The sequence below is a fragment of the Conger conger genome, chromosome 11, assembly GCF_963514075.1.
Source record: "Conger conger chromosome 11, fConCon1.1, whole genome shotgun sequence".
Taxonomy (NCBI): Eukaryota; Metazoa; Chordata; class Actinopteri; order Anguilliformes; family Congridae; genus Conger; species Conger conger.
In genome coordinates this window covers 7,259,523-7,273,063 of record NC_083770.1, presented here as the reverse complement: position 1 = coordinate 7,273,063, position 13,541 = coordinate 7,259,523, and the positions used below count along the sequence as shown (strand labels likewise).

The 13,541-nt window shown below is 46.4% G+C and overlaps 1 protein-coding gene across 1 annotated transcript in view; it reads left to right on the top strand.

Moving 5' to 3' along the window:
- Positions 1 to 13,541, top strand: part of grid2 (glutamate receptor, ionotropic, delta 2) — a 243,616-nt gene that overhangs the window by 79,185 nt on the left and 150,890 nt on the right. The window contains exons 6-7 of the mRNA XM_061260515.1: positions 2,192 to 2,353; positions 4,822 to 4,941. Coding sequence (XP_061116499.1) covers positions 2,192 to 2,353; positions 4,822 to 4,941 — 282 coding nt within the window. The remainder of the gene's footprint in view (positions 1 to 2,191; positions 2,354 to 4,821; positions 4,942 to 13,541) is intronic.

The window sequence follows — 13,541 nt, the reverse complement described above, 5'->3', positions numbered from 1 at the left end:
ATGTCCCCATCTTCCTTGCAGCTTGATTTACTCCTGCTCGTTAGAAGCAGAGACATTTCTGGAAAAAATCGAGCCTCCTTAATTGCGTAAACTTTCGAAAAATGCATATGCATTACGGAGAGAAGCGCGCTTTGGAATGACACGTATAACACACACGTACTGCGTATTGGGTCAGAATGCATCATATCAGTGCCTGAAACTACTCACAAGTGTTGTGTATGTATGTGCGCTTTTGTGTTCATATGTGTGTATACGTTTATATGTGTGCCCATCTTGTTGTGTGTGTATATGTGTACACATGCTTGTAGGTACGTGTTTGTGTGTGTGTGTGTGTGTGTGGGGGGTTAAGATTCATACAGTAGTGTGATGCAGTAGAAAAGTTTGAATATTGCAAATGCACAGAGACAGCCATTTTTTTGTGAAGAAACATTTTTAGTAAATTCAGTTAAACTGTATAATTGGTCTCTCACCAACCTTAATTGGAGTGTTATAGAATTGAGCAAAATGAGCTTTTTACTGACTGAGAAATTCTGAGGGTTTTCTAATTTATTTGCTGTGGGTTATGTAGAGTTTGTTTATATAATACTGTTATTTTGGTATGGAAACAATTAAATGTGGTACCCGAAAGTGGAATTAATCTTAGTGTAGCATCTTCAACCAAAATTTTTTTTTTTTAATTGAGCAACGAAAAAGATAAAAGCGTAGTATTCATAGGAATACTGGAGTACTCTGCCAACATCTCGTTCATATTCAACTGATTGTTTACTAAGCCCTTGGACAACAACGTAATAATTAAACCGAGCAGGGTAATTTCAACACGACTCTACTACACAAACACGGCGCACACCAATTCTCAGATGAGCTTATGTGTTCAAACCGCCCGGCGACTCATTAATTAACTTCTTTCGCTGTGAACTCCGGTGTCAGGACATCATACCTACCTTGTCCTTTGTGTCTCTCCTTAGATTGGTTCGGCGTGACACCGAGCTCGATATGATGTTGAGCGTGCGAGAGTGTTGCAGGTTAATAAACAACCGGCAACCTAATGCCCAGCCCACTCTATTTATTACCTTCTCATTAAAATGGAGACAACACGCCGGCTAAATCACAGCGCGATCGATCGGGGCCGCAGAATTAACTCTCTTCCCCCACGTCGAGCCTCCTCCCAGCTCGGCGGGAGTCGGCTTTCTAACGGCGCTCGTCTGAAAACGGACCTCAAAAGGACCGCCGTCACGTAACCCTGCTATGTTTCTAATGGGATAAGAGTGGCAGCCATAAGCTTTCATATTAAGTTGATGTGACTTGAGTGTGCGCCTTCCAGCAGGAGCAGAATCCTTTGTGCGAACGGAATTTGGGACTGATGAGGAGTTTTTTGGGTGTGGCAGGAAGTAGCGGGTGCGAATCTCTTTCGTACCGTTGATCGACGTATTGCAGCCAGATCTCCTCGTGTACCCGAATAATGAGGCAGACAACCTGGTTACGCGCTCCCCTACGCACCTGCGATGTGTGGTCGGCAATACAGTGTCACCTACAGCGGGACACTAGCACTGGTGATAAGGGGCAGCCTGTAGCCTGGTGTCTCAGGTATGTGACTGGGGCAGCCTGTAGCCAAGTGGTTAAGGTACATGACTGGGGCAGCCTGTAGCATAGCGGCTAAGGTACATGACTGAGACAGCCTGTAGCCTAGTGGCTAAGGTACATGACTGAGACAGCCTGTAGCCTAGTGGCTAAGGTACATGACTGGGGCAGCCTGTAGCATAGCAGCTACGGTACATGACTGGGGCAGCCTGTAGTATAGCAGCTAAGGTACATGACTGGGGCAGCCTGTAGCCTAGTAGCTAAGGTACATGACTGGGACCCAGAAGGTTGGTGGTCCAGTGTAGCCATGATAGCTTCCGCACAGCTGTTGGGGCCTCGAGCAAGGCCCTTAACCCTGCATTTCCTGTGCTTAGTCTAATCAACTGTAAGTCGCTTTGGATAGAAGCGTCAGCTGAATGCCATATTATTAGTAATATTATTTTGACGCCAGGTAACTTGAAGAATTTTTCAATGGTATTTTTCGAGCTTCGGGTTTTTGTTCGAGCTTCTCGAAATCCTCACTTGTTAAAACAATCTTTCCTCTCTTCTTTGCTCGTTTCCCCTCTATCTCTCCTTCTCTGTTCCCATCCGCGTCTCCCTTTCTGGTGTTCAGATCACCAACCGCTACATCTACGACACGGTGCTGCTGCTGGCCAACACCTTCCACCGCAAGCTGGAGGACCGCAAGTGGCATAGCATGGCCAGCCTGACCTGCATCCGCAAGAACTCCAAGCCCTGGCAGGGAGGACGCTCCATGCTCGACACCATCAAGAAGGTACGTGTGTGTGTGTGGGTGTGTGTGTGTGTGGGTGAGTGTGTGTGTGTGAGTGTGTGTGTGTTTGTAGGTGTATGTGTGTGTGAGTGTGTGTGTGTGTGTGTGAGTGTGTGTGTGTGTGTGTGTGTGTGGGTCTGTGTGTGTGTGTGTGTGTGTATGTGTGTGTGTGGGTCTGTGTGTGTGTGGGTGAGTGTGTGGGTCTGTGTGTGTGTGTGTGTGTGTGTATGTGTGTGGGTCTGTGTGTGTGTGTGGGTGTGTTTGTGTGTGAGTGGGTCTGTGTGTGAGTGGGTGAGTGTGTGTGGGCCTGTGTGTGTGCGTGTGTGAGTGTGTGTGTTTGTGTGTGTGGGTGAGTGTGTGTATGTGTGTGGGTGTGTGTGTGTGTATGTGTGTGTGGGTGTGTGTGAGTGTGTGTGTGTGTGTGTGTGTGTGTTTGTGTGTGTGGGTGTGTGGGTGAGTGTGTGTATGTGTGTGGGTGTGTATGTGTGTGTGTATGTGTGTGTAGGTGTGTGTGAGTGTGTGTGTTTGTGTGTGTTTGTGTGTGTGGGTGTGTGTGTGTGTGGGTGAGTGTGTGTGTGCTGTGCTGTGTGTGAGTGTGTGAGTGCGTGTGTGTGTATGTTTTATTAATTTATTTATTTCATTTATTTATTTGTGATCATTATTGCCTTCTAAGGCCACGGAAAGTGCGTGCCAGTGTGCGTATGCATTTGTGTGTTTGTGCGTGTATGCAAATGCGTGTTTGTGCAATGTGATTAGCTGTGCGTGAGAAAGAGAGAGAAAACGAGAGTGAGCGAAAGAGAGAGAACTCTTCCTCTCATCCCATCGAAACGATCCCCGCACCCCCCCCCCCCCCCGCTGCCTAAAATGAATCCGTTGTGAAGAAAAGGTAAATCTGGCCTGAAGAGATGGCAGAGCGGATTAGCGCGGCGGCTCGTCGAACGTCGGCGAGGAACACTCCTTCCCCGGGGTGCCTGTACCTGCGCTTGTCTCGCGCGTCGCCCCCGACAACGGTGCTCTCGCCCTGCCTGCTCGGCCGCGTTAGCACGTTAGCCGGGAACGCGGCGATAGCGACAGGGGTCCCGCCCTGGGGAAGGTTGAGCTGGACAAACATTCGCACCGCCCCCCCCCCCCAACCACCCCACCCCCCTCACGGCTCAGGGCGCTTACTGTAGACCCGGCCCGGGAGAGCCGAAACCGGCACAACGTTTTTCAAACATAATAAGAGCGTATAGATCACGCTAATGCCGCGTGCGCCTTGTTATTTTACCGTAAAACCAACGGCGTAATAGGTTGATATTTCACTCCCAGGAGTGTCATCACCCGAGCAAACTTCTACGGCTTCATTAGAGGAAGCTGGTGTTTATTGCCTTCCCCGATACCGTAGTAGGTGAACTCGTTTGGAAACATCAGGAATTATAATTGGCCGCCTAATTAATTCTGTCAGCTCTGTGTTGCCGCAATACATTCGCAACAATTACATTTTTTTATCGTACCTGCCGTACGGGAACCCGTTTGAGTTTCACTGCCGAGCACGGAGGCGGCGCGAGGCTGTTTTTAGAACAAATACCTGTTTGAAAACTCTGCGTGAGGAAAAAGACGCAGAAATAAGGATTTTTAGGGTTAGACGGAGGCGGCAGGTCAGGGAACTGGAAGTCCCCTCACTGCTTCGCGCAGAGAGTCAAAGTGAGGAAGAGTAACGCACAGCCTGCTATTACGATGATAGCCGCTCAACGGTTAGCAGAAGCTAACGGATGCGCTGAGCTACGTCAGCCGACACCTACCGAGCATAACATATTTCTTCGTTTCCACATCGTGTGCGTTCCCTAAGTTCTGTCATTATTCACGGTGTCCTCGCAACTATTAAAGCGGAGCCAGCGCGCTGATTTACCGGCATCGGGCTGCCGCGTGGAGTTAGCCCGCCCTAAGATGAATGCGCTTCGTTTGGCGAATCTGGCATCGCGTCGCCGGGGGAGATGAAGCAGGGGGCGGCCTGGATTCGCCCCGCACGTTCGCTGCCCTCGAGCCCCAATGGAGGGCCACGACGGCTCATTCTTTTGAGATTCCGTAACGTCACGGTGAGGGAAGAAAGTTGATTCACGACTCTGGAAACATCAGAGCAACTGGGGATTGGCCTAAGAGAGACGGCCAAATATCCATTAATCTAGAGTGAGTACAACTCACTGCAAGGGTCTGAGCAACAATGCGGCCATTAGAGTTTAAAAATTCCCAAACGGGCAGGGCAGTTTGAAGTTCTTTTTTAGAAAATGCAATCCTGGGACAGAGGGGAATGGTTTTATGTATTTGATAGTGCCAGAATTAAAGGGAATAACACTTGCATGGTAAGTCAAGAGGCCCAAGCTAGTGACTAAATCCAGGTGTTGTGTATGTTCTTTTTAATGGAATCCAGGTGTATGTTTGTACTATCAAGCCTTCTTGTGAACATTTTGGCAACTAGCTTTTGTCTGGCACAGGCTGGAGTCAGTGGACTGACCAATCTGTTGGAATTCACCGAGAATGGAACCAACCAGAACATCAACTTCGAGATCCTTGGGACCAACTACGGGGAGGACCGAGGTCGGGGCGTGCGCAAGGTAAGGGGGTCTGAATTTCATTCTCTGGGCTCTTTCCAGTTAATCATATTTACCTTGCTTCCTTTCCTTGCTTCCTTTCCTTGCTCCTAACTCCACCCATTGGAGAACACAAGGAAAGGAGGCAAGGAAATGACACCAGGACTGAGGAATCGCGAAAACGTGAATTAAGCAAATATAACGTCCTTTCAAATGTCAGTTTGTCAGCCAAGTCAATTACGTGGCAGATGGGGAGAGGTGAATCCGCGGGTCAATCGTGCATATGTCGAACATTCTGAAAAAATGTTTCCTTGCTCCAGAATTCTTGGGAACTCCTCATATCTCCTAGCTCCTTCAAGGAACATTTAATGGGTTGGAATGTCCTTAAAGCTGGTGGAACTCGCTCGATTTCTGGTTCAGACGAAGAACGGGGAGACAAGGAAGGATAAAATAAGCGGTTGTAGTCGGCCCTCTTTCCCAGACAGCGTGTTGTTGCTGTGCACGCCTCTCTGTGCTTCCTGTGCGGGTTTGCCGGCCGATTGCGGCAGAACTCTTCTGCTTCGGTTCCTGCTTCGAGCGCGGGCTGCAATTATGCTAATTTCAGAAGTGAAAAGATTTTAATTGATAATCATAGCTGCCTAATGAATTCCATCAGCCTCCCTCAGAGAGAGACACAGTGCATCAGCAGACTCCGCTCTGTCTTCCTCTGTGTTGTTTATTTATCTTATTTTGGTCAACAGTTGAGGAACAGTATCACCAGACAAGGCTCCCCGAGCACGGAGCGATAATTAATCTTTTAGTTTTTTCCTCATTTGCCGTTAATTACTTTATTCATACATGCGTGTGTTTACTCGTTTGGATTTCGCTTTTCATCACTTTTGGCGTCTCCCGTGGAAGGCGGATCAATTAGCCGTAGCCACGGTTACAGCGCGAGGGGGCCTGGTAAACGGAGACGCTTCTGACTGTGGCTCCTTTCGCGAACGCCAGACTCCCTGCGGATCGAAGCGGAAGTTTCCGGGTCATCGAGAGCTCTGCGGTTAGCTCTGGGTTGCACATCGGGGACTGCGGGTACGGGCGCGGCTCCTTCTATTGAAGTTTCGACGTAAGACGTGTTGTTCCCTCTTTCGATCACTAGCACTACATCAGGCTGTAAAGACTACACCAGAGGGGCTTGCTGCAGATTACAAATTAAATTGTCAGATCTCATTAGGGATAATGGCCTTAGACAAACATAACACACCATGCTTCCAAAGATGAAATTAATCTTTAAGCACAAAGTAATTACATTAGCTCAGATTCCCTAATCAGTGCAGATAATTACTTCAGAAAGAATTAAATACTTATTATGCCACTGCCCCAGTACTGTAACTACATTTCCCAGAGGCCTGTGCGAAGCTCTTGTGTTCCCCCCCTAGTGTACACTCACACACTCTGTCATAAATTGTATTGTTCAGTTCTAAGTGTCCAACCATTAAGCCCTGTAAGTGCCATCTCACCCACAGTTACTTTTAATACAGCTAAAGGACACCATGGCTAATAAGTAGCCCTGCTAACGCGCTAGTTAGTTAGCAGAGCAATTGGTGGTGAGCTTGGTTGTTGGCTAATGACTATGCAAAACAGTATACAAAGAATGCTATTGATTTGCCCATTTTAATTCTTGGTTCCCGTTCATGACCTGTTGGAGATCTGTTGGTGAGTATTTTTATTTGTAAGATGATTTCTTTCTGTTGTCAAAAATCCCCATTTCTTGAAAGAGAACTAAATATTAACCTGAATATTAACCCCAGGTAGCCTGCTGTCCAAGAGCTTATTAGAAATCCCAGAAATATTTAGCCATGTAGTTTATCACTATTCATGCTGCACTTAGTTTCCCACAATTTTGTTTTTGTTTTTGTTATGTTTTTTGTCAAATTAGTTTCATGCGCCTGGTTGTTGGTAATGAAATATTTCTGCCAATCAACCTTCACTAACCTTCCCGTTGGGGAATTCAGGGACACAAATCATTGTTATACGGTGGAGCGGAAACACGAGAACCGGCTCCCGGAAAAACACACACACTGGCATTATGCATGCAGCAGCGAGCGTGATGAGAAGAACACTGTTTGGAAACGCTGAAGTCACTGAGCTCTCTCGTTCAATGGGGGCGGCCATTTGCAAAGCTCTTCAGCAGGCATTGGAGGTGAGGGGAAGGTGATGTACATACAGTCAGGCAGGGAAAACGAATCCCGGGAATTTAGATTTTTTTTTCTTGCCTTTAAAAGCTATCGATCTGTCTTGTTCACGTCAAGACATAGCAAACTAAAAAAGCCAAACTCAAAACAAACGATCCGCTCGCATGACTCGCTGCATTAATCAGCGCGGCGAAAGCGCTCCCCCTCGCACGCTTTCAAATTTTAAACGGCCGAGGCGCGTGGGGGGGGGTAGGGGGAGCGTGATCGATGGGGCTGGAGTGCGTGATTTAGGAGAGCCCCGCACCAGATCGATCAGCTTCCTCCCGTTTAGACGCGTCGGCGAGGGAATCCGCTTCCTCGTTTGCATTCGACGCCGTGGACGTTTTCTTTCCACCGCTGTGTGTCGAAGGAGGGCTTCCGCGCAACGCTCTATCATTTCAAAACTATTTTATATTTCCTCAGGGGTCCTCAAGGTTATTTCAATTTTTCCATCAGGCGTGAGGTTAGAGATACTTTTACTTGAATGTAATTACGGCCATTTATATTTCTTCATCTTCCACGGAGTTAAATTTGCATGGCTTTGTTCTTATGTTATACTCTGGCGCTGAGTGTTAGAGTAATTGACTTAAAGGTGACCTCACCCTGTTAGCTAAATAGGCTATGCCTTTCTCCTGGCGTCGGCTTTTGCTGACACACACACGCTTGCCCGCACACATACACACGCACGTCGCGTACTCTCGCGCGCACACACCCAAACTTCAAAATTCATAATATTGGACATGAATAATCTATCATAATTATTATTGCCACCATGCAAGAATTAGTTTTCCAGTCCATTAATTTCCGTGGCAACATGCTGTTTGCCACTCTATACATCAACAATTTAAAAGCTTCGCTGAACTGGATAGAGGACACCACTATCTACTTTGGGATTGCTTCGCGAACCAATGAAAGACCTCTATTAATTACTTCTGGCTCTGAACTCATTTACTGCAGGTGCAAATAGGATATTAATTTGGTTTGACGCGAGACTGGGCCATGAGGACTGGTCTGTCCAGGAGCACTGGGATTGGTCCGCCCCAAAGAAAAAGGCAGGCCTTGGGATAGAATCGGAGACACGGTATTGGCAGTTCGAAACCGCATACTAAGCATACTACTCGTACTACATTTCAATGAAAATCAGCCTGAGATTCAGTGCGTAGTATGTAGTATGTAGTATGTAGTGCGGTTTCAAACACAGCTATGGTCTGCCCTCGCTGTAGAGCTGCCTTTGTGTGGAGTCTGGGTTTGAGATTTAGCTGTACGTCATAAACCCATATGGCCAACACTTTTGGGACAGTACACATGTCAGACATTGAGTAAATTAACTGTATACAATTAAGATTAAGCACAATAGTTCATTACATGACATTACATTATTGGCATTTGGCAGACGCTCTTATCCAGAGCGACATACAGTTGATTAGACTAAGCAGGAGACAATCCTCCCCTGGAGCAATGCAGGGTTAAGGGCCTCGCTCAAGGGCCCAACGGCTGTGCGGATCTTATTGTGGCTACACTGGGATTAGAACCACCAACCTTGCGTGTCCCAGTCATTTACCTTAACTACTACGCTACAGGCCACCCCCAATGTTGAATGTATAATGAATACCATCAAACATTTTTTTTAAGTTGCTGTGTTATTAAACATACACACAAATTTCATTTTTGCTAGTGACACATACAATGTAGTCCAAGAGTACCATACAGGGTTTAACCTGCCCTTCCGAATTTGAAGCAATGCAGTTTCTTCTTATCTTCTCTGCCAAATTTTGACGTCATTCACAGCGGACTTTCCTATGCCGGAAACCCTGAGATATCCTACGTTAGGTCACCCCTTTCTCCAAGAAGTGCTGTCAGATTTTCTGTCAAAGTAGAGCACAGCCCAGCAGGGGCACTTCAGCATGAAAGGAAAGTTAAAAATGTAGGCTAAGGAAATTCGAAAGGAGGCTACAGTCCTTTCATTTGAAAGTAATTTAGTAATTTTTAAGACTTGCACCTCATTGTCATTGTGCTGCCATTGTCGGTTGGGATGTTTTATAAAGTGGAGAGAATTAATGCATTGTCATCCAAATGATGTTGGATAATCCAGTATTTTGGATGTACTGGGGATAGATATGCAGGGTTATTCATGTTACTTTGTGTGAAGAGGGAAATGGAAGCTTTGCCTCGGTGTGGGGCTAATTATAGACCTTGGCCACCGTGTGGAGGTGGAGGTTGATGTAGGCCTTTTGTGGAGCTCAATATAGACATGGGCCTTAGTGTGGAGGTGGACGTTGATGTAGGCCTTTCTGTGGAGCTGAATACGGACATGGGCAGTGTGCAGCTGATATATATATGGGACTTAGTGCGCAACTGGATATACACTCACTGAGCACATTATGACAAACATTTTTACTTTATTACACCTACTTATTCATGCGATTATCTAATCAGCCAATTGTGTGGCAGCAGTGCAATGCGTACAATCATGTAGATATGGGTCAGGAGCTTCAGTTAATGTTCACATCAGAATGGGGGAAAAATGTGATCTAAGTGACTTTGACCATGGAATGATTGTTGGTGGCAGGGTAGTTTGAGCATCTCAGAAACTGCTGATCTCCTGGGATTTTCATGCGCACTAGTCTCTACAGTTTGCAAAGAATGCAAAAAAATCTATAGTAATACAGTGAGCAGCAGTTCTGCAGACAGAGGATGTGAGGTGGATATATATGGACCTCATTGTGGAGGTGGATATATGGGGCTCATTGTGGAGGTGGATATATATGGGGCTCAGTGTGGAGGTGGATATATATGGGGCTCAGTGTGGAGGTGGATATATATGGGCCTCAGTGTGGAGGTGGATATATATATGGGGCTCAGTGTGGAGGTGGATATATATGGGGCTCAGTGTGGAGGTGGATATATATGGGGCTCATTGTGGAGGTGGATATATATGGGGCTCAGTGTGGAGGTGGATATATATGGGGCTCATTGTGGAGGTGGATATATATGGGGCTCAGTGTGGAGGTGGATATATATGGGGCTCATTGTGGAGGTGGATATATATGGGCCTCAGTGTGGAGGTGGATATATGGGCCTCAGTGTGGAGGTGGATATATGGGGCTCAGTGTGGAGGTGGATATATATGGGCCTCAGTGTGGAGTGTGGAGGTGGATATATATGGGGCTCATTGTGGAGGTGGATATATATGGGCCTCAGTGTGGAGGTGGATATATATGGGGCTCAGTGTGGAGGTGGATATATATGGGCCTCAGTGTGGAGTGTGGAGGTGGATATATATGGGGCTCATTGTGGAGGTGGATATATATGGGCCTCAGTGTGGAGGTGGATATATATGGGGCTCAGTGTGGAGGTGGATATATATGGGTCTCAGTGTGGAGGTGGATATATGTGGGGCTCAGTGTGCAGCTGGAGATGAAGGTACCGTAGCCTCAGTTTTGAGCTTGAGAGTGACATGTTATACAGAATTATGTATCTGCGGATGACACCGGAGGAAAGGAGTCGGCTGAGGTTCAGTCAGCCCGTGTGTAGTTAAGATCCAGGAACTCGCTCATTATCCATGAGCTTTTGGACTTGTGGGAGACAGGGGCATGACATGACAAAAGGCTCCACTTTGGCTGTGTGCGGATGAGGGACAGGCGATGAGGTGCGAGAGGGAGAGAGAGATAAAGAAAGAGAGACAGAGTAAGTGAAAGCAATAGAGAGAGGGAGAGACAGAGAGAGAGTTAGAGAATGGTGTCCGTTTGTAATACAGGGGTAGAGGTGGCTCCAAAGAGACTTTGGAGGCAGGATTTAATTGTCATTTGGAGAGTGCGGTGTCACAGGAACCCCCTTTAAATAAATGTAGCATATAAATGTTTCCTGCGCTGCTTTAAGTTAAGGTTGTGAGAGTCTGTTAAATACGTGAAAACCAGTCTGTGGAAAGGAGACCCCCCGGGGTAAAGATCCCCATTTCCCCCCAATTTTCCATTCCATTAGGTAGATTCAGATGTTCTTTTATAGAAGCTATCTTTTTTTTGCCTTCAGGGAAGGCAGGGGAGAGAGAGACTCATTGATTTGTCCTGCTTCAGAGCTTCTCTTAGCGCATCTCCCGGAAAACTCCCAGCAGATATCCGATGTGTTAAATGCCTCGCGCCCTTCATTTTCGGCTCCAGACTGTGTCAATTTTCCACAGGTCAGGGAAACGTTTCCTTCAGTGCCGTGACACAGACGTTATTAAAATGTTGTTAAAAGCTAGGGGGGACTGGACAGAGGGCTCGGGAGAAGGCGGCCGTGTTGTTGGCGATATTAGGTACTGTGTTTTTGTCCGTCCCTTGTCACCCCCTCTTCCTCCGAGTTCTCTGGCCCTTATTTGAAATTTCTGAGGTCAGTCTGTGTGGCATAAAGACATAAATGATGAATCTCCATTTTCTGAAGCGCTCATCTCAAGATTATAACACGAGTGCAGTAGTTTATCATCTTCTTTTTATTTACATGTTGCGTACAGGCACACCCTGGTGTATAATCCAGCTATGGTCAGCTTGAAATACCAGCTACCAGCTGTTTTAAAACATAGCGTGAGCTGGTCAAACCATGTTGAGTGTGGAGCTGGTTTAACTGGTCAATCAGCGACCAGTGTTTCAAAACCTTGAGCTGTTTTCTTCTGCAGGGTTCATCTATAAATGCTCATACACAAATTACGTGCATTGATAGGGCAGCCTGTAGCGTAGTGGTTAAGGTACATGACTGGGACCTGCAAGGTTAGCGGTTCAATCCCCAGTGTAGCCACAGTAAGATCCGCACAGCCGTTGGGCCCTTGAGCAAGGCCCTTAACCCTGCATTGCTCCAGGGGGGGATTGTCTCCTGCTTAGTCTAATCTACTGTACATCGCTCTGGATAAGAGCGTCTGCCAAATGGCATAAAAAAAAGTAATACAAAGTGAGGGTCTTAAGATACATTGCCAAATTTCAAGCATTGTTTTTTGAAATCGGACACCAAAGCTAGTGTAAATTTGACCTTTGTGAAAGTTTTGTGAAATCCAGGTGTTTTGGTAAATGCAATATCAGGGCCATGTATAATAATGTAAATATGAATATAAATGATGGTTTTTGAGGTGTTGCTGTAGCGTGCGGTCAGGCGAGACACATTGATCCGCGTGTGTCCCCGTGCCACACCTTCGCCTGTAGGGAACGGGAGACCGCGGGAGAAATCCCTCTCTTCCCCCCTCCTCCGTGTTTCACCTGGAGTCAGAGAGATTTTACAATTCCCTTCAGAGACCTAGCACACAGCAGAACTCAGCACAATATTTCCAAAGATGGTACCAGACAAACAAAGGCAAATGCTATAAATAAATTTCAAAGCTTTCCAGACAACCGCTTCAAAAGCGCTTCACAGAGCTTGAAATAAAATCCCCTTTGTGGAGTTTTCATTGTTTTATTCAGTCAAGTCACATCAGAGTACTTAATTATTTAGAGGAACATAATGTTAAAGTGTCTTAAGACTCAAGTCTGAATTAAACCTTGCCTTTGCAGTATCGCACTCATAATTTACTTCACTAATCTTACCACTGAGGTCAGTACTTGCATGTAACACTCGCACACACACACACACACACACACACACATACACATACACATAATAATCTATTGTGTATGTTATGTACAAACATATGGGAAAACGATATACGTTTATTTCAAGACATTTACTGTCATGTTTCAATGTTTTTTATTGATATTATTTTTTCTGATTCTTTTTTTTTTTTAGAAAGGTGCCAAAGTGATTGATCCCTGTGTGTCTCGATGCTGTAGCCTTGTCTTTGTACGAGTGGTCCTGGCATGAGGTCCAATGATCCCAGATTTTTCAGAGCCAAAAACTGGAAAATTATTAACTGACCAAGTCAGTCACCCGATCTGGATCCAATTGAACATGCGTTTCATATGCAAACAAGAAAACAAGGCAACTGGTCCCCGAAAACAAGCAGGATGGCTGAGGATGGCAGCAGTGCAGGCCTGGCAGAGCTTCACCAGAGATCCTCTCACCACCCGGTGGTGTCTCTGGGTCACAGACTCCGAGCAGGCCTTGCATGCAAAGGATATGAGACTGAAGTACTAAACATGACATCAGTATGTCCCAAACATTATGGTGCCCTAAAATGGGGGGTGGGGGGGTGGGGGGTGGGGGGTGGGTGGGTTGGTGAATGTTTCAAAGGTGCTGTCATTTCAACATGCTGAAACCAAAGGGAAAACAAAATACTCTTAAATAAACCCTGAGAATGTGCACTACATGTGAATTGCTTCCCCACACTGCCCCCCATTACCATCACTTTCTGTCACTTTTGATGTTCTGTGAATAATTCATAAGGGGACCCCATCTTTGCCCAGTCCCTTTCTCATGGTAGGGTCGGGATCGCTGAACATGGATGAGGCTAGAGTG